Source organism: Lucilia sericata, unplaced genomic scaffold (assembly GCF_015586225.1).
Source record: "Lucilia sericata isolate MDLA Ls3-8-SP2 unplaced genomic scaffold, ASM1558622v1 Contig000041F_arrow, whole genome shotgun sequence".
NCBI classification, from domain to species: domain Eukaryota; kingdom Metazoa; phylum Arthropoda; class Insecta; order Diptera; family Calliphoridae; genus Lucilia; species Lucilia sericata.
The window spans coordinates 522,501-544,577 of NW_023994079.1; the positions used below are offsets into that span (position 1 = coordinate 522,501).

Genomic DNA, 22,077 nt, shown 5'->3' on the forward strand with positions numbered 1-22,077 from the left:
AACCGAGCCACAAAAAGCGGATAAACAGGTTAACCGAAAATCAATATTTTCAAAAAATCGTTTCAGGAAAAACCAAAATATGTATTAATAACCGATTTTTCGGTTAACCACATATGAATCAACAAAAACTTAAACCTTTATAAACACATTCTTTTAAATTTACTCAATAAAGTCTTTATAATGAGCAAAACAATCAGCAAACGTTTACGAAATTGTTAAGATAATTTTTTCTTACAACTTATTCAATCAGCATTGAAACCATTCATACCAATCGTTTAGTATTCGTTGCTTTTGAGAGTATTCGTTGACATTTGCAGAAGACAAGCAATACAAGCATCATTTTTCAAAGAAAGTGCTCCAGAGTCCTCTCCACAGGCTCTACATTCGTCTGAATCCGCACGTCCAATTTTGCATAGATGTGCTCGTAATCTTGTGTGTCCACTCAGAATACGTACCATCATACTAACTTCAGACTTGCTCATTTTGAGGAGATTTTTCGTCTTGCTCTCATCAGGGTCACCCCATAGGATCTTCGTGGTTCTACCCACTGTTTCATTATTCCAAGAGGCCTTATTGGATTCTCTGACCCATATTTTTAGTTCAGCTTTTGTTGCGTCGAATGGTTTTGCGTTTGTCAGGTTAACTGCCTCGAGCTCCCTTCTCTTTAAAGCTATTACATTCGCCCTTTCGTTGCCGACTACTCCCGAATGGGCTGGTACCCATATGATGTAAACCTTACCTCTGGGAGAGTATTCAGTTAAAGCTTTCTTACAATCCAATACGGTCTTAGACTTTATTCTATCACCTGATATCGCACTAATTGCCTTCGGGCTGTCGGTAAATATATTAAGCGCTGTGGGCGCCATATTTATTCTGATCCAATTTACGCATTCCGTTATTGCTCGTACTTCTGCCTGGAAGCTTGTGTTATGATTTGGTAAACGTTGGCATATTTCTGTTTCTGGGTCTTCAATATAGAACCCCAGCCCCACTTTGTCCTTGTTCCGCTTGACCAAGACATTCTATCTGGGACGCAGAAATACGTCAGAAAAACTTGAAGCATTCGCAAATCACTTGGAGAATGTGTTTACTGAAAATGATACAGATTCTGCTATTAGTGCTAACATTATAAATAATGTGGTTCCACGCCCAATAAAATTCCGGTTCCTACCGTGAAGACGACAATCAAAGGCAGGAAAATCACCTGGTATAGATAAAATTACTACAACGATGATAAGTAACCTGCCCAATTCAGCACTGAGAATTATTTTGTTCATCTTTAACTCGATGCTACGTATTGGATATTTCCCTACCTCATGGAAAGTATCCGAAATTGTTATGATACCAAAACAGGGAAAAGATGTCAGTCAAGTGACATCGTGCCGTCCCAATAGCCTGTTGTCTATATTCTCTAAACTTTTGGAAAAGTTATTGCTTGAAAATCTTATAGTACACCTTAACGATAATTGCATTATTCCTGACCATCAGTTTGGTTTCAGAAGGAAGCACTATCGGAAGGCCTTCTAGAGCAAGCAATATTGCTCAGCATTATTCATAGATATTTGCTGAGCTTTCGATAAAGTCTGGCACGATGGACTAATACACAAAATTATCACATTACTACCTGCGAATGTTCACAAACTGTTTAAAAATAACATATATGAAAGATCTTTTCAAATCACATCTAAAGATGTGATCTCTTCACGTCGAAAAATATCTGCTGGTGTACCCCAGGGAAGTACTCTAGCTCCGTTCCTATATATTTTATATACTGCAGATATGACGAGCGCACTGACTCACACATCTACATTTGCGGATGATACCGCTTTTGTAAGCATACATGATAACCCTTCTTCTGAACAACTCCAGCTTCACATCGGCGAATTGGAAAAGTGGCTGGACAAATGGAAAATAAAGGTCAATGCAACAAAATGTACTCACGTTACATTTACTTTAAGGCGAGAAAATTGTCCTCCCGTACAGATAAACAATATAAAAATTCCTGAACAAAGCCTTGTGAGATATCTTGGTATCCATCTTGATCGTCGCTTAACATGGACTCACCACATTGAAGCCAAGGTTACACAAATAAAATTTAAATCAGCCCAAATGTACTGGCTAATTGGACCACGGTCAGCTCTAGACTTGGAGTACAAAGTGCTTTTGTACAAAACAGTTATAAAACCGATATGGCTATACGGCATTCAACTGTGGGGTACAGCCTCCTCATCTAATATTGAAAATTTACAAAGAAAGCAGTCAGCACTGTTAAGGTCAATAACAGGTGCCCCGTGGTACATTCGCAATATTAATATTCATATGGATCTCAATGTCCCCATAATACGTGGAAACTAAATCCCCTTGCCAGGGAGTTGCTGTCATTTGAGGATCATAAACGACTGAAAAGAACGGAAACATTGGATTTTGCCAGATTATCGAGAACTTTGGTTGAAATTGCAGGGGCAATAACAACGTTAGTTATAATTTAGGTTAAAATTTTATTACGTATTGTAAATTTCTACATAAGAAAGATTCAATGAATAATAAATAAAATGAAAAAAAAAAAAAAAATAATTTGAAAAAATTTTTCGATTATATCCCTAGCAAATTAACTGTTTGAAGTTAGAACTATACAGGTATTTTTAAATTGTAAAAAGAATTGTCTAAGAGTAAAATATAGCTTCATTCAAGCCATAAATTTTGATATTTGATATGCTACGATCGGACTTAAAATGGCGACGCTTTTCTAGGCGTGGCAAAAAAATATTATTTATATTTTTGGAAATGTTATTAACATATCTTTAATCGTAGGGGTGACAGCTCCATTTTTTTTGGCCCACCCTAGTATATATTGTTGGGTCTCAGATGAATATTTCTTATTGTTACACAGGAATGACAAAGTTATATATACGCTCTATCACCACTAATGCACGTCACAAAAAAATATTTTTATATTTTGAATAAAAAGCTTAAAATAATCGATCGAAGCGCTTTTAAAACATTTTAAACAGGGAAAACGATTTTAAAAATGCATTCAAAAAGTGCATTTAAAAATATAATTAATTTTTTTACAGCGTGAAAAATAAAATAAAAAAAAAAAATAAAACCAATTTTCGTTAGCTTTACAAATTCCCCATTATTAGACCAATTAAGAATACAATTAGATAAAATTTGGCATAACATTTCTGAAGGTTGTAACGAATATTGAAACTAAAAAGAATGAAATAAAAAGCACAAACGTATGCACCATGTTTTTCATGAGCACTCCTATTGTTAATGCTAACAAACTCGGTGTAGTAGGTCTGGAATATTTAATCTACCTACTGGAACTATCTATTCACCAATTGTTGATTCCAAATATCTGGAAGGTCGCTTGGGTAATCCCAACCCGCTACTTGTTATTACCTGTTGCAAAGATTTTACAATTTTAGGATTCAGACTCAATGTCGATCATTCGATGCAGATCAACGACATCATTAACATAACATTCCCCAATGAGGTCAAAATATCGCAAGATAAGAATGGGCTACATTAAGGAGGAGTACTATCACCTTTACTCTTCACCTTCACTTTACTTCTTCTCCGAAGTGTACAATCGGTGCAATGAGGAGACCAGGTTACTGTCAGTCAGACAACATAATGTGTTGTTGACAGTTCTTGTTGGCATGCCATCTGCATAGTCACCCCAACCATCCGATTTTGATAGAGGATGCCCCTCCCAGGCACTTTCGGATGGACTTGGGACTTTCGGAGGCACATAAATAAATAAGATTCCGCAGAGACATAGGTCGTCGACAGACTGTCAATTACAAGCGCTCGGGAAATATTGCATCAAATGGCGGTCACTGCCAACTTAGTGCCTTTAGCACTATTTGCCATGTCTGTCCGTCTGTCTGTTGAAAGCACGATAGAGTCCGAACGGAACGAGATATAGCAAGGGTCGGCAAACTACGGCTCGTGAGCTAAATGCGGCTCTTTGGATGTGGTGCTGTGGCTCTTTAGTCTCATACACACATTTTATAAAGCAATATGTATATATTTTAAAATCTTTCGGAATCGATTAATGAGCAGTGTATTAAAACTAACAAAATAATTCGCAAAAGTTTCTACAATATACAAAACTTTTCAACTTTGTTTAATCGTTCTGTACATGAGCAAAACAAATTATTTTTTAGTGAGAAAGAACTGCATTTATTTACCCATATTACCCATTGAACCATTTGGAATTTGTACTGGATCTCTAGAAATGCAGTTGATCAATTTAAAAAGTTAAGCATTGTGTAGTGGAAAAGTTTCAAAGCAAGTTGGAAGAGTCAGATAACCAACAGGTTGTGATCCAAACTTTCTAAAGCTATACAAACCTACCACTCCCATTGAATTTGCTCCATGTACAAGTTAGTATTGTAAGAAAATGTTTAATTCTTTAAAATTTTAATTGAAAAGTTAGCTATAAACGAATGGGCTATCATATGAGCGCTCCTACGACGTGCTATAAGATTAATGTAAATCATGATCATAAATTCCGTTTTTTTTTTTTTCGATTTAAAACATTCGTGTTTTTCGATTTAAAACATATTTTTTGGAAATTAAAAATATAGTAATTAATTAATTAAAATTGGATACAGTTAAATACTAAAAATACTATGTGAAAACTTTAAACTTTAATATTTTTTTAAGAATTTTATATTTTTCGCACGCTTTTTATAAAAAGGGGCCAAAAAATTAGAAATTTTTAATGAAAGATTATCTATTTTTGGCTATAAAGAATGGGTATTATGGATCCATCCTTGCAAAATTTGGTAATGAGATTTTGGATCCCATAAAAATTGTTTGTGTTGATTTTCATCACTATAGTTGTATTTTAGCCTGTTATATATCATAACGTCGTTTTCAGAAGGGGACTTTATATGGGGGGTGGGGACATTCCTGAACCCATCCTTATTAAATTTGGTACAAATATTTTTGTTCTTATAACTTGTTTATGACGAATTTCACCACTATACTTGTATTATTAAACCTGTAAAGTAATAATAACCTATAATACTCACTCAGATCAGTGAAATTAAAAATTTTTCAAGAACTTGAAAAATATTAATATGTATCTGCTTGTATTTTTAAACATCAGGCCAGATTTTTTTATATGAACAGTGAATTTTGACCGGTTTGAAGTGGTTTTGTTTAAAGATATATAGATTTTGCAAAAAAAAAAATATTTCATAAGTTTTGTACAATTTTACAATTTGGGTAGGTAGGCCAGTTAGTAGTGCGCTGTGATAGGCTATATCAGTTTGAATATTTAATGACATTTTACTATTTTTAAAATAACTTTTAAACAAATTAAGGGATTTTTAATTTGAATAACATAGAATGCAAAACCATTGGAAATCAAAGGAAGGGCATAAAAATGTGGAATACTGCTTGCAGGTGTCGTTCATTTGCATATTTTGAAGTTTTTTTCTTTTCAGTTCTTTTATTTTTGATATAATAAAGAAGAAAATTGGCAGCCCTTCCTACTGATTCTACCTTTTACTGGTTGTATCATGAGGGATTTGAAAAATTAAACCAGATTCAGACAGTGTAGGTTAATATGTTTCTCATCTAAATTGAAATTAAATTCTTACTTATCTAATATTCGTCAAAACATTAGTTTTAGTTTTTACGTTTATATCTTGTAGTAAATGATGTGATGTGCAATGTGCAATTTTTATTAAAATAAAATTTATTTTACTAAAAAAACCATAATGCTTTTTTAACCCTTTTCAGTTCGAAAATAACGCTTTTTACCCCTTTTTAATTTTTTAGCGCGCGTTTTGCTTGTCCATTCTTGTCAACACTGGTCACTGAAGCCACTAACGGCTACAGATGCAACAGTCCTAAATGAACACCCCCCATGGATCTCGGAATGAGAAATACAATTATCCAGGCATTCGGCACAATTAAGAGCCGGTTGGTGCAGTTTCCACGTTTTTGTCAATGCCTACTCTGCTGTTAGGAACCTTCGATATTTTTTTAATTTTTTCATCTGTGGCTCTAGAAGATTCCTAAAGTTCTGCTTTCATTCAGAAAGCTTTAATTCATCTATTAGTCTCTTTTGTAATTCCGTATTATAAGCGGCTGTCAATTCTCTCTTGAGTTGTTCCTCTTTCAGATTCTTCAACTTCATGTCTGCTTTTTATTATGCAATTGCACTTCTAACACCATTTTTTACGTTTTACCTTTTGAAATGTTGGTTTATTTCCCCTTAAAGTAAACCGGATTATTTTTATAAGTTTAAAAATTACAACAACTCTTTACTAGTTTTATATACAACACTTTTATAAAGTACACAACTTATACAGCAAACTGGCATAAAATCATAAAAATCTCTCTCTTCACAACGAACTATGTTTTTCCATATTGAGAAATTAACACCTTCCAGACCTAAAATAACACATCTAAATTTACTGTCTGTATTAATAACGAGTGCAATAATATGAAGCAATGGATACTGCTTGGTGGCCTAATTACTTGGAGTCAAAAACTAAATACATTTTTTGAAGATATTATTCGAAAATATTGATATTGATCTTAGTCGTCAAAATTTCCTGTGATTAAATAAAATCGTTAAAATATAACAAAAATCGTTTAAATATTAACAGATAACTTTATAATTTTTCAATAAATAGCCCTAAAACTGATTTCATTAAACCTTGTTGATAAGGAGATATCTTTCATCAGCTGAAATTTTGTCAATTGTTTGAATAAGAAGTCAAATAATTTTTGTCCTTTATTTACACATTCTAATTATAGAAATGCTTGCATTTGATTTAGAATAAATATTATAAAAATGACTTTTTCATGTTATTAATTTTAAGCATAACATGAATTGTACAAAAAGACATCGTAAGTTTTTGCAATTTTCGAGTTATACAAATCGGAGATGGTAGGACTTTTTAATAATAGATGAAACTTGCTTCTAGCAATGTAGTAGTGAATGAATTCGATGTTCCAGGCATTTTTCTATAAATTTTTTTTTTTTTTCTGCGATTTTAAGTTTTTTCTGTTTCTCAATGTTAACATATGAAATAAGTTAATGTATTCAATTGATTTTATTTAAAGAATGTGTATTAAAATTTGATAAAAATACTTTCAATTTTGTTCCTTCTTATTATTTTTTTCCTACACTGTATGTATGAAAACTACCCTGCAGGAAATGAAGCGATAATTGTCTTAATGCTACTAGTACTAACACTAGAACAACAGACACTAGTACAAATTGGGTTAGAGTTTATATGGAAAAATACTAGTACTAGGAGTAGTTGAATGGCCCTACTTGTAGATTGATTTTTGTATGACATGTGTTGAAAAAAATATGTAAATATTATAAATTATTAAAATATAATTTTGAAACATTTTGCATAAAAAAAGATATTTTCAAACATATCCCTTCAAATGAGAGGATAAATAGTGCATGCAAATTTAGGTCCGGTTGCAAGCAAATTCCTATGTAAGTACGTCCATTAAATTTAAAAACTGCAATAAGTTTAATATTTGTTTTATCGTACGGCAAATGTTTTTATAACGAAATGGAGATATGTACCTGAATGGAATTTTTGGACACAATAAAATCAATGATATCAACGTTGGTGATACGGATAGAACTAAAAACTAGTAGTAATTTTCAGTTAGAATTGTGCAGGAGGATTGCAAAAGAGCAACTCCACCAATTATGGATACTTTTTATGAATATTATAACTAATATCAAACTGGTTTTTAAGAACCCAATTGGGTCCAACTGTACTAGTATAAGTCTTGAACTAATGGTACTAGTAATTTTTCAAACACACTCAATGTTAATTTGAGCATTATGATGGTATAGGAAAGTTTATAGTTGAGAACTATTAATGGTGATATTGGTACTAGTAAAATACTAGTTTGGTACTAGTTCCATTTCCGTTTTACTTAAAATGTATTTTTAAGCGGTTATGTATACCCTACATAACCGCTTAAAAATACATTTTAAGTAAAACTTTAACTTTTTTATCAACCAAAATCTTATCGTTTTAATCATTGTAAAAAAAACATTTTTTTAAAAATCTTTACGATTTTTTATTCTTACCCTATGAATTATTCCAGCAGAATGTAGATGTTTTATACCACAGAGCATTTGGTATAGTAAGTATGACATTCTATCATGGTCGAGATCCATTTGAATTACTTGACATAAATTAGCGTCCATTAGTTCCATTACGAGATAAACATCTTGAAAATCATCTAAGTTACGTTGAGGTGTAAATGCATTAAGTAATCCAATAATCTAAAATTAAAGAATACAAATTTTAAAAATTCAATTTAGAAAGTTGACGAAATTTCATAAGATGATAACACCGTCCAACAGCATTTTTCATACACGAGCCAAACCATATACATACGAAAGTACATAATTTATGTTGTATAACTGCGTACTCAGTACTTTAAAATTTGAAGTACATACATAAATTTTTATAAAATATTTGTATAATAACAATATGGGAATCAAACGAAAGAGGACAATTCCAATATTTACAGTGTCTCACATAAATATTCGAATTTATTATTTTTTATGAATTACTGTGTTATTTTATGATGCTACTTTAAAAATAATAATAATATTTAATGTTTTTTAATGAAATTTTATTAATTTTTATTATTTCTACGAAATACAAGAAAAAAGTATAAAAACTCATTAATGGTTTCCAAGAAAATGGAAAAAACCCAAAAAGGGACTTTTCAGGTACTGCGCGAAAATATTCGAATTTTTTCTAAGAACTTTTTTAGAATCCTTGAACACGTGTTTTATTGCCCATTAATTAACCCATTATGCAGGTAGTGGTTATATGGAATATTTAACATTATATTTTTTGGAAAATTGCATAATTATGTTGTAAATTCTTCCTGTGTAAGCGCTTAAAATATTCAAAGAAAAACAGTTGATCAATTCAAATTAAAAAATTAATTTATATCTGTATAATCAAGGCCGATCAATTAAATACATATAGGAAATGTTTGATAGATTCCCATCGACAATATATTTTGTCATTACACGCATGGAACAAAGAATTCCATCGAGTATTTACATTATCAAGTCGTCCAAAACTGCTGTCAATATAGGACTACAGAGAAATACTGAGGATATACCGAAGGAACCTCCATTTATCAGCTCCAAAAATTAACAACGAACTCAGGACAGTCCTGTGAATAAAAATTAGTGTCGAAATTGTGCGCAAAGTACTAGGGAGCAATAATTTGCATGGTCAAGTACCAAGGTGGAAACTGCTCATATCGAAGTTAATCGATGTTAAGTGTCTTGACTCCGCAAATAGACTCATAAGTTAGAATATTGGATTCTGGAAGGAGGTTATCTTCGACGATGAGAACAAATATAATATTTTTGGCTCAGATGGTCGTCAAATGATATGGCGCAAGCTTGGAGATGTCTTGGAATTATCTAACTTAAAACTAACTGTAAAGGACCCAAGTTGCTCTGTCATAATTTGGGGTTCTGCGTCCATCCTCGGTGTTGGACTGCTAAAATTTATTACTGTAATTATAGACTAGAAGGTCCACTTGTCAATTTTAGAGCAGAATTTGCATGCTAGTACCACCAAAATGGGGCTACAACCCATTCAATTTATTTTTCATCAGAAAAACGTGACAAAATACACGACCTGGTACGTGAAAATGTTGATCATTTACAACACTAAGTATCTTCTTTCACCAAATTTTCAATGGAGTTAATGTCTGGACTTAAACTCCATTGAAAATTTGTGGTTATATTTACAAGAACAACTTTTAAATCACTCATTATCCTCTAAAACCACCATACGGTTGCTTTGCATGAAGAATGGGACATAATAACGCCAGAACTATTCCATAAGTTTTTAGAAACGGTCCCACGACGCTTGGAAGTTGTTTTTAAAAACAACGGCTACTATACGAAATATTAATTTAATTTTAATCATTTATTTTTACTTCCTAATGCTAATCTAAATATGATGTATACAAAAAATTCGAATACTTTTGTGAAGCTATTTTTTGCACTTTTTAAAAAAAAAACTAAATTAGTTTAAGTAAATAATTTTTTTTTACATTTTTTAAAATGTTATATAAAATTTAAGGACTGTCTTGACTACATAATAAATTTATTTATTTATTTTTTCCACAAAATCTATTATAAAATGATGTCTGTTTTCATAATACATTAAATTCGAATATTTATGAGAGACACTGTATATCTTGCATTTCGTTTTATTTTTTAAGAATAAAAATATATAAAAATATCCTTATAAAAGTTTATCCTTTATTATCCTTGAAATTTTATAGTTATTTTTTCCAAAAAATATATTTATAAAAAAGATATCAGAATTTGGTGTTCATATCTCTATTTGTTTAACTTTTATTATTTTTTTTAATTATCCCAAATAATAAATTAATAAATTTTTTATATCAGAAAGCTTCAAAATGTTTTTTTAGCTAAATTAAAATGAATAAAAATATGAAAATTGACAATGTGAAATGGAGTGTCATTTTCTCTTCGATATAATTAAAAAAATAATGTCATAAACTTTGTAGGATATGAAAGGATATTATTTTATTTTTTATCATGTCATCTCAAAACACTTTCTGTGAAATAATGTGGGTAATTTACTACTTTCAATTGATAACCATTAAATTATTCTAAATTATACATATAGTTTTTATTAAAAAATACAAAAATTGGGTATATCAAGGACCTTACCACTCCTCACCACGAATAAAAAGATACTGAAATAAGTTAAAATTGTTATTGATAAAAAAATTGCCAAAGATTTGGTCGAATTCTTCGGCATAATCGGTGGCAAAATGTCCAAAAAAAAATATTTTTTTTAAACATCATTACATTTGTTCTTTAAACTTAGGAGATTTAAGTGAGGAATATGGTGAGCATTTACATATATTGCTACAATGGAAAATCGACCCATGTGACATAGGGCATCAATATAAGCGAAATGGCGAAAACGCAGAGAAAAAACATGGTTTAGAATGGTTAGGACAATATTTTGTTGTCATAACCAAGCAATTGTTATTTTTATTGAATTTCATCAATATTTTAGTTACTGTAAACATTTATATGTTTATAACAATTATGGTAGGTAGGTAGGTAGGTTGATAGGAGGATGTATATTACATCAAATCCGAAGAAATACACCTAGGCCACTATCGGGCCTGTTGTGCGCTCCATATCATGAAAAAAGAGAACTGAATGAATTATTTTTCAGTGTTCATAAACTCGGTTTCCTGAACATAATTCCTAAGAATCTTCCAATCAGTGTTAGTCAGGAATGTTATTTCCGGAATAACATCACTTCCAAGATACTTGGATCTAACTTCCACGAATGCCTGGCAGTGGCAAAGAAAGTGCTCCAGAGTTCCACTGTCCTCTCCACATGCTCTACATTCGTCTGAATCCGCACGTCCAATTTTGCATAGATGTGCTCGTAATCCTGTGTGTCCACTCAGAATACGTACCATCATACTAAAAGTTCTTTAGTAAGGAACCGAACATTGTCCAATTAGTTTTAGACTTATTCCGAAACTTTATCGGCTTTGGTGGCGGCCGTAGTATTTTGAATCTTATGTCTCGATGGTCAGAAACGGAGTGCTCGTCCGAAACTCTCCAATCCTGAATTTCGTTTATAAGCTCTTCTGAACATATATTTCTTTGGGTTAGCTTTAGAGATTCGTCTTATCATCCGGTTTGGGTTGGGCTGATGTTTTTCTGGAAAATTTTCGACATGGAGCGTTGGTATCAGTGTCATATTTCTTAATATGTTATAAACGATTAAAAATATTTTTTTGGAAGAATTGAGCTGTTCTCCTATATATCCTTTTACGATTTACAAGCTTTATGAAGTTCAAAAATGGATCTACCCTGGGCAGGAGTATATTTCTGGCCTATTCCTATTATTAGTCCTAAAAATAATGACGTAAAATTTCTTATACATTAAATTAAAAATAATATTTACAAAAATACAATTACAGTTTTTATCAAAATTAGATTTGACTTAAAAAAATTTTAATAAAAAATGGCCGTTTCCCATTAGGTGTTGCATTTTCTTAGATTTATCTTTGAGAGATTTTCACTAAATTCTAAATGGAAAAGGAAATAAGAAATGTTCGACAACAAAATGCATTCCATTTTATTTTAACAACATCAATTCATAAAACACAAGTGTTTGGAACTGAAAATCTAACGTAATATTTCCATAATTTTATAGAAATCACATCAAGCAGTAATATAAAGAGAGCGTTTCCAATTAGCTGACCACAGCTGTAAGTTAGATGTGATCAAGTCTTTAGTATTAAGGAAATCCATAAGGGCTTGTCCCTGCGATTGGTGTTTGTACTACCCCAAGCTACATGGTGGGAGTTGGCATCACAACCTATTACAATTTTCTTATTTTTCCTTTGTGCCCTTCGACCAGTTTCATCAGATAAAACGTTGGTGGTAGTGTCGGAGAATCGAAAGGCAGGTAAACAGATGCAAGGTATATGTTGCCACGACCTTGCTTCAGCACTGTTGCATCCGATGTGAATAATCCTGTTGAGAGGAGAAAACATAAGATACATGTTCTCGGTCGAGACCCTGTATCAGCGTAGAAATGTTGGAAATTTACGTGATTTAATCCAGAAACCTTGTTGCGAATCGTCCAAGGTTCCTGGATTAAAGCTATATGTATCTTACAATTATAAATTTGAGAATGATTCGCTGAAAAATAATTATTTTTACAGCAAATAAATAATGACAACTATGTAAATATATTATATTATTTAGAAATATTTAAACTTTCAAATAACCACTAAATGGTAGGTTTTTACATGTTTACTCATATACGGCTGTATTTATAAAAACTTATTTTAGGTTTATTAAACAATTTTAGGCAAAATTCAGGAAAATCGTATTTATAAACGTGAAATATATTAAAACACCTTCAATAAACCATTGACAATTAGAAGAATTTTATTGTAGGCTCGACCCTTCTTTAATCCAACAATAAGTTGATTTTTAACAATTTTTTTCTCAGATAAAGATTTTTCCGGTAATTTTAGGTTGATTGCGAAAACTAATTATGGTTTCTTTTAAAATAAAATCTAAAAATTCTAATTTTAACGTTTACAAATTTGTAAATAAGATCCCAGAAAATTTTTAAACGATTATATTTTGAGGAAAAAACTCAAATCTAGGCATTATTGGATTAATGCATGAATATTTGACAATATTCCAATTGTCCAGCACTATTTTTAGGCAATTTGGAAATGCCCGTCTGTCAACCAAATGATGGACAAAATCATTTGATTTGGCTTTTTCAAAGTTTGTTGGTTAAATATAATGCCATAAAGTAATTAACCATGTAAATTATATTGATTAGTGTTATACTAATGCAAAATATATTCGCCGGCATTAAAATTAGTCAAATATCAAAGAAATTTATCAATATTTGCAAAAATTTATCAAAAATTACAAGGAAAATAAGTAAAAATAAGAAAATGTGTCATAGTGATGTATATTTTGTCGCAAAATATCCGTTATTCGGATACTTTTAATAATAATTAGAAATTATATGTTATATTTATACATCTGAACTAAATAGACATTTATTAAAGCCATATATATATTTATTTTTCTTAAAAGTTTGTTTTTATTGTCAAAAATCTATTATAAACAAAAATATGAAATTAAGAAAACCGAATCAACGAATATTTTATCCTAATTGTACGCAACACTAACACATAAAATGACAGCCATATTGTACAGTGCTGCCAACTTAAACATAAATCAGCACAATAGTTAATATACGTTTATTATTTGTTTATGAATATCACAATTTTATTAATGGTTTTTAAGGCTAAAGTTTGCTTTAGCATTAAAAGCAAAATAAGATTTTTTTATAAATACAAGCGATAATGTTTAATATATAAGCAAAATACGTTTAATATTAAAAATATTTTGGTATCGCCAATTTTATATCAGTTGTATGGTTTATCTGTACTAGACCAGATTAAATAAAGTGCTGAACAAAGTGTTAAAATAATTGTGAAAAATAAATAATATCTAAAAATATAATCGTAGACAACACTATACAATTTAAAAAAAAAATATAAAATACATAAAAAATTTATAATTAAAAAAAAATTGTAAATTATCTTAATATTGACATGAAAGTGTGGATATATTAATTTTTATTTATGGGAATACCAGTGCTTGAAAGTTTTGTGTTTGTTTAAAAGAAAACTAAAAAATAATTCCAATTTACGCCGAACACATTAGATTAACCATATAATATGGTTACTTGAGGCCATGTGTTTACTTGAAATCATAATATGGTTAAGTCAAACAATAATATGATTACTTGAAACCATTATATGATTATATGTAACCATAATATGGTTACATATAATCATATAAATTGAGCATCAACATCACATTATGATTAATAAAACTATATTATGATGAAATATTCGGACTATATTTAATCATAATATGATATCTTATTATACTAATAGTGATCAAAATATGATATTTTTGATTCTAATAATTATCATAATATGTTTTACCTTTAACCATAATTCTAACCATAATATGTTGCTCTTAGATTATGGTTACCACAACTATATTTTTTCTCTGCGTGCACCATCAAAAAAGATGGGGTATATTGTTTTTGTCATTCCGTCTGTAACACATTGAAATATTCGTCTAAGACCCATAAAAGTATATATATTCTGGGTCCTTATTAGATTCTAAGACGATCTAGCTATGTCCGTGTGTCTGTCTGTTGAAAACGCGATAGAGTCCAAATGGAAGTAGCTAGGAGCTGAAATTTTGCACAGATACTTTGATGCAGTTTAAAAATGGCAATATCGGTCCACGATTTCACCTAGCCTCCATATAAGGACCCTTCAGAAAATGACTTCATCGCTCACAACTGTCTAAAAGAAGCATTTATAGCGATGAAATTCGGCACAAACATGATTTATAGGAACTTAAATCTCTTTGTACAATTTTATAAAGATAGGATTTTCATACATTTTATGAGGATGTATCCACAATGGACTCTACCTCTACTTAAAAATGCGAGTACAGCGGTGAAATTCTACATACATAAGTTTTGTGCGAGCCACAAACTCTTTATCAAATTTTATGGGGGTCGGTCTATAATTGACCCCACCCCCCATATAAGGTCCACTTCAGAAAATGACTGTAACGCTCAAATACGACTACAGCGAAGAAACACGTAACACGTAAACAAGTTTTGTATGAGCAAAAATGTCCTCTTCAAATATTTATGAGTATCGGTCTATAATTAACCCTACCCCCATATAAGGTTCCCTGTAGAAAATGACTTTAACGCTCATTACTGGCTCAAAACTGCGACATAAACAATATTTGTACGAACAAAAATCGTTGTACGAAATTTTTGGTGGATCGGTCCATACTTGACCCCACCCCCCTATAAGGGCGCCTTTAACGCTCATTACTGGCATTAAAATACGAGTAGATATATTAAATTCAACATAAACTAATTTTATGGGAACTGAAATCTTCCTACCGGCTTTGATGAAGATGGATCGATAAATGACCACTTCAGCAAATTACTTTAACTCTCATTAGTTACTTAAAAATACGACTTAGGCGATGACATTCAATATAAACAACTTCTTTACGAAACATAATGTACACGCAGGGACAAAACATGGTTCAAAATGGTTACTACAACTATGCCATGTTTACTGTAACAATATATTGTTTTCAAATTAGATTTTAACAATATTTTAGTTACTGTAAACATTTTCATATTTAAGGCAATTATAAATTTGAGTATAATTCACTGAATCATAATTATTTTTGCAACAACTTAATACTGATAACAAGGAAAACATGTTATGTTATTAACAACCATTTTAATTTGCAAATAACGATAATATGTTATGTTATATAACCATTGTATATTATGTTGTTATAAATAACCAATATATATGTTATGTTGTTATATGTCTGCTGATACATCAATAAATTAATACAACAACAAAACAACTTTTGCTCACACAGATTACTCTTTCGTGTGTGTTTTTTTACGCGACAATAAAATGAGTTAAAATAATTCTCATTTGGTTTATAACATTAAATGTATAAGTATTTCAGTGCAGCAAATTGAAATTTGCGAAGTGTGTTAAGTAATGTAAGTATGTTATCTTTATTTATATATATATTTTTTTTACTTTCTTTTAGAAACTGTAATTTTACTAATTCAGTAAAATTTATTTCGATACATATTTTTAAACGAAGTTTTGAACACATTTGACCCTTATATATGATTCACTCCAAAAAATGACTTAAACGCTCATCTATGGCTCAAAAGTTCTTACAAATTACTATAGTTTTATAAGAACTGACATTTTTCAACAGAATTTGATGAGGATCAGTCGATATCCAACCCCCCATTATGGTTATAAAAATTGGACTAAAAAATTTAATATGTTTAATTCGGAATAATTTAAGCCCTCATTAAAGGCCCTCTTCGAAATGATGTTCATATTAATATCGACATATGGTGATAAATTTCAACATAGATCCAATAAATGAGAAAATTGCTTTGATAATATCAAAGTTTATTTATGAAGCAGTATGGACATCGGAAGAATGGTAGTGGTGAGAGTATTTGCGCATTTCACGTATGGCATCCAAAAGAAATAACACTAAGACGCCCATGATAAGGAAAAAGTATAGATGAGCCTGTTGGGCCAACATGGGCAGAAATTTTGATTTGAAGAAACGATTCCATTTATAGGGACTGGCAATTGGTAAAACCAATAATAGAACTAAAGCTATTTCGGCATACAGAAAGCCAGCAATCAAAGTCCAGACAAGACTCATTTTTGTTCGTTTATGGTACTTCTATTATGTATTTATGATCTTAAAATAGATTTTTTGTGTTCTTTTCGTTGGCTATTTCCACTTGACTGCCTCCAAGAAAGCACAGTAAAATTTATATAGTTATTAACTTTTTAACTTGGCTGACTTTATTTTCGTTGCGTTTTTATTTTCTCATCATCAAATGTACAGTTGCGTTCAAAATAATAGGAGTGAAAATTTCAAAAAATTTAAATATAAATTTTTTAGTGAAAGATTTAGATTTTAAATTAAATATTTTTATAATTTATTTATTTAACTTGTTCTCTAATTTTTATAATCATTATTTTAAATATTTAAGAAATTTATTTAAAAAAATATATATTTTTTAAATTTATATACAAAATCTGTTGTTCAAAATAATGGGAGTATTCGTTTTAAGTTCAAATATTTTTAAAATAAAAACAAAAAGGAAAGGACTTTCATCTAAAATATTATTAATTAGTGTGTAGCAATACAACATCAGCTATTTTTGTCAAGTTTTTATTTAGAATTTGGGTATCTGAGTCTCCAGAACTTAATGTCTTTCCGACAACGGCTTTGAGGAGCTTGATGACGCATATCGTAGACGATTATCCACAAATATGCTGTAATTTATTGGGAAACCCTTAAAAGACGTTATACGCAAGGTTTTTTAACGATTTGTTTTACAATCAGTAAGTCGACAACCATATCATTGCCTACTTTCTATGGAACGTGCTTCCACCATTTTGGAATCAATCATGTTTTCATAAGACTACATCGCCATTTTATCAACTTTGTTTGTTGGGAATATGAGAACATACCTTGGGGTAATATGTTTACCTACAACCTTTGGTCTACGATTCCATTCTACAATTTATTAGGCCATACCCTTTTTGTCAAGACCCGTCTTGAATCATTCCTGTTATGCTACTTCTTTGAAAGTTGGTTATAGCTTAATATTTTTCGATTAATGGACTTCCAATATATTTTCTGAATTCATTTAGATTTAAAAACACAATTTGTTGTCGTATTCTTGCATTAAAAATTCATCCATGTATGAAACCACCTCTAAATGTGGTACTTGGCAATCTTTATGGATTTGACTATATGCTTTATGGTCTGAAATTAAATGTTTTCAAAAAAATTTTGTTTGAAAATTGATCTGAACTAATTGAATATTGATCACGATGTTTTACAACTACAATTTGGCTTAGTTTCAATATTTTAGGACGCCCTAATGAGATTTATTTTAAAACCTTGCCGTTAGCGCTTATAATTTTTGCATAAAATGTTTAGTTTTTATGAGAGATTTTTAAAAATATTACTTCTTAAAGTATTCAAATAATCTTTTAATGAAATTAGCTTGAGATATTTTATTTTTCTTTTCGCGATATTTTCATAATTTCCAAGATATTTAAACAGATTTCCCCTTTCGTAAATTCTGACACTTTTTTCATGATTTTAAATGAAATAATCGTGAACTGTGTTTAAAATTGCTTAAATTTATTCAAATACAAGAATTTTATACTATATTTTTAATATTTACTACGAATGATGAAAATTAATCTAACTTAGGTTAGAGAATATACCGTACTCCTATTTTTTTGAACAGTCGTAATCTGATATGGATTCCGAAAAAAGTAAATAACAAAAGAACTTATGAAGCTATATATATATTTCCGTAAATGTTTCTTTTTAAAAATAACCTGCACAATTATTTTGAAGTCTCACTCCTATTTTTTTGAACACAGCTGTATGTATGTATGTATGTATGTATGTATGTATGTATGTATGTATGTATGTATGTATGTATGTATGTATGTATGTATGTATGTATGTATGTATGTATGTATGTATGTATGTATGTATGTATGTATGTATGTATGTATGTATGTATGTATGTATGTATGTATGTATGTATGTATGTATGTATGTATGTATGTATGCATGTATGTATGTATATTTAAGCTTATAAAAATAAACTTAAAAACAAATTTTTAATTATTTTTTTAAAAAATCCTAATGGGCTGAAATGATTACTTCAGTTTTCAGTAAAATTCTAATCCATTTAACTCAAAATGAAAGAGTTTGACATCAAATTGCAATGAAAGGTGCGAAAAATCGAAAAATTTAAAAACTCTGTTGACAAAAAAATTATTTAAAATTTACCATTATGTTTTTATGATTTTGTAATTAGGTACATTTACTCTTCAGATTCTAAAGTAATATTCCAAAAATCAAATTTTACAAAAAACTCAGTAATATGGATAATCTAGCATTATAAAATCGGTGGTTTTTTTGTATCCAAGCGAGTACAATGGGTTAAATAATAAAGTACAAAAAGAAAACAAATATTTCTTCTTATTAGTGTTGGTAAATGTTTATAGTTGAAAAAAAAAACAGTTTTGCCCATATTTCTGTCAGAATTTTTTAATAATTACGTATTTCTTATGCGTTTTTAGGTAAAACTAAAAAAATAACAAGTACTGAACACTAAATAAAATACAGAACATTTTCAGGTTTTTTAGTAAATAATAATACGTTTAGTTATTTTTCGAAGTTGTTTCGAAATAATAAAACACATTTTTTTGCACCACAAATTAAAAAGAAAATAAAATAAATTATGAACTAAAAATGTAAGCCGTTATCTTTTTAAGTAAAAAAGCTCCAAGCTAAAAAGGAACGCATTAAAACACTTGCGAATATAATCAAAATCATATGTTTCTATTAAATCTTCAATACAAATGTTCATCTATTAATCCAACCTAGAGACTTTTTTCCAATCTTTTAACATTTTTCTGAGATTTTAGTTACTAATTTGTAAACGATAAAATTATAAATTTTAGATTTTATTTTAAAAGAAATCTTAATTAGTTTTCGCTATCAACCTAAAATTAACGGAAAAAGCTGAGATCTGAGAAAAAAATTTAAAAATCAATTTATTGTTGGCTGAAAGTAGCCAGCCTATTGGTTATTTTTTAATGGTTTAATGAAGGTATTTTAAGCTACTTGACTTTTATGAATGAATAAAATTGGTTTTAATTTACAAAAATAAATATTGATCACAAGGTTTTAAAAATTAAGATGACAAAAGATTCCATATTATGGAAATAGATGACAGAAAGAGGACATGTAGGTAGGTTGATAGAAGGATGTATACTGCATCAAATCCAAAGAAATGCACCTATGCCACTGTTTGGCGTATAGACCAAAATCTTCATACAAAAATTGAAAACAAATTAATCACTATTGTTTTGCTTCACTGCCATAACAAAAACGTAGATCTAAGCACACATAACAAGGGGTTTTTAAAACTCTTGTTTACATTATTTGTATGTGGATTGTTATTTTTCAGCATACATAATTTGACAGTTTTTGTATACATATATAATATGTGCTGGTTTAATAACACCATCTTACAAATTTAGTGAAAATTTTGCACATAAACAACAACAATTCATAAATAATTTGAGTGCCGAAGTAAAAAATTAAATTTTCATCACCAGCTCCGTTTTTTTCCGAAGAAATTAATAATTAAGTGGTATTTACTTGTTTGTCTGACATTTTGTTATAGTTCCATGCCATTAGGATGTTTGATGAAGATTTACTACCTATAAAAACACCATCAGAATGTTCATCCAACATAGCAGATTGCGAATGTATTATGGGATATGGAAATAGGTAACTAATATTTTTAGGTTTTTGGAATACCTATCGAAGGATATTATTCTTTTTAGCTTGTAGTGCCATCAAATTCTAAAAAAGAACTTATTTTATATGGAAATAACTATTTACTGTAGCTGTGAACTCAAAATTACGCTCTGCATCAAGAAAAATTAAAAAAAAAATCTCAGGACACCGGTGTCCCATATACATACGTGAAAGAGATATAGACCAATACTCAAACCATTTGGTTAAAACATTTTGGTTACTATAAAACGTTCTTATTTCGATTTTCATCATTATAATGGCATTTTTAAGCCTATAGTTAAAGTCATTTTTGATGGGGGCTATATATGAGGGTGTAGGGTCACTTATGGGCCGATCCTCATAAAGTTTGGTAGAGTGTTTGTGCTTCCTATAAAACTAGTTTTTGTTGAATTTCATCGCTATACTGGTATTTAAACTGCATTCTGGGCGGACACTTATGTATGTATATGGGGCTATGGGTGAAATTGTTGTCCGATACTGTCCATTTTCAATACAATACAATCAATATTTGTGAAAAATTTCAGCCTTCTAGCTGTTTTCGTTTGGATCTTTTTCGATGGTGGGCATAAAAAAATACTCATTTTGTATGGATATAGTCCCTAAAAAGGGAAAACAAAAATAAAAAATTGATATAGACCACAAAACACGAATTTTTGTTTTTATTAAAATCTTAATACCTTTTTTTAAATTTTACATAACGGTGTGTAAATCTATAATTTTGTTCAAAACATATGTCGAAATCAAGTGTGAAAATTTAAAAAAAAATCTATCACGCAAATTTTGAGAAAAGTTTATCTAAACCTTCTTATTCGTTTTTCTCAATAACAAGTGTTTAGCGTATGGGTCAAACCAATAATATACTGACGATATGTTTTAAATTCTTAAACTAAAGAAACTATAATAATCTTTGATCCTTGACCTCTTTACGATTTCAACCTCCAATTTTGTTTCTGGATTCAATTCCTCAAGAGATTGTTTCGCAGCTAATTCATCTAAAATTTAAAAACAAATGTTAAAGAGTAGATACATCTTTATCTAATGTACGAAAATGAAATATTTGCGTTTAAGTGATTTTCGGAAATAGGCTTTATATGGGAGATCCAATTGTGGACCGATCAGGAAAAAAAATTGGTAGAATGATTCATATGTACCTGAAACTCTTTACTAATAAACTGCTTGCCGTTATCAGACAAAATTGTCTCAGGTGAACCAAATTTGGAGAACACTTCGGATATTAGAAACTCGATGACGTTTTTTATGTTAGCATAGCTTTCAGCAGTACATATTTAGTTAGGTGATCTAGGACGATAAATATGAAAGCTTTTCCGTTTTTTGACCAGATCACTTTGTCCATCAGGCGACATAACCTTTGGGCTGCGTTACACAACCCAAAAGGCATGACCGTAAAATGGTAAAGTGGTCGCCCCAGCACCGTG

General features: G+C 30.1%; 1 protein-coding gene across 1 annotated transcript in view; it reads right to left on the reverse strand.

Annotated features, from left to right (window-relative positions):
- LOC119613959 (stress-activated protein kinase JNK) overlaps window positions 1-22,077 on the reverse strand; it is a 335,264-nt gene that overhangs the window by 139,114 nt on the left and 174,073 nt on the right. Inside the window, exon 4 of the mRNA XM_037970038.1 lies at window positions 8,099-8,296. Within this exon, the coding sequence (XP_037825966.1) occupies window positions 8,099-8,296 (198 nt within the window). The remainder of the gene's footprint in view (window positions 1-8,098; window positions 8,297-22,077) is intronic.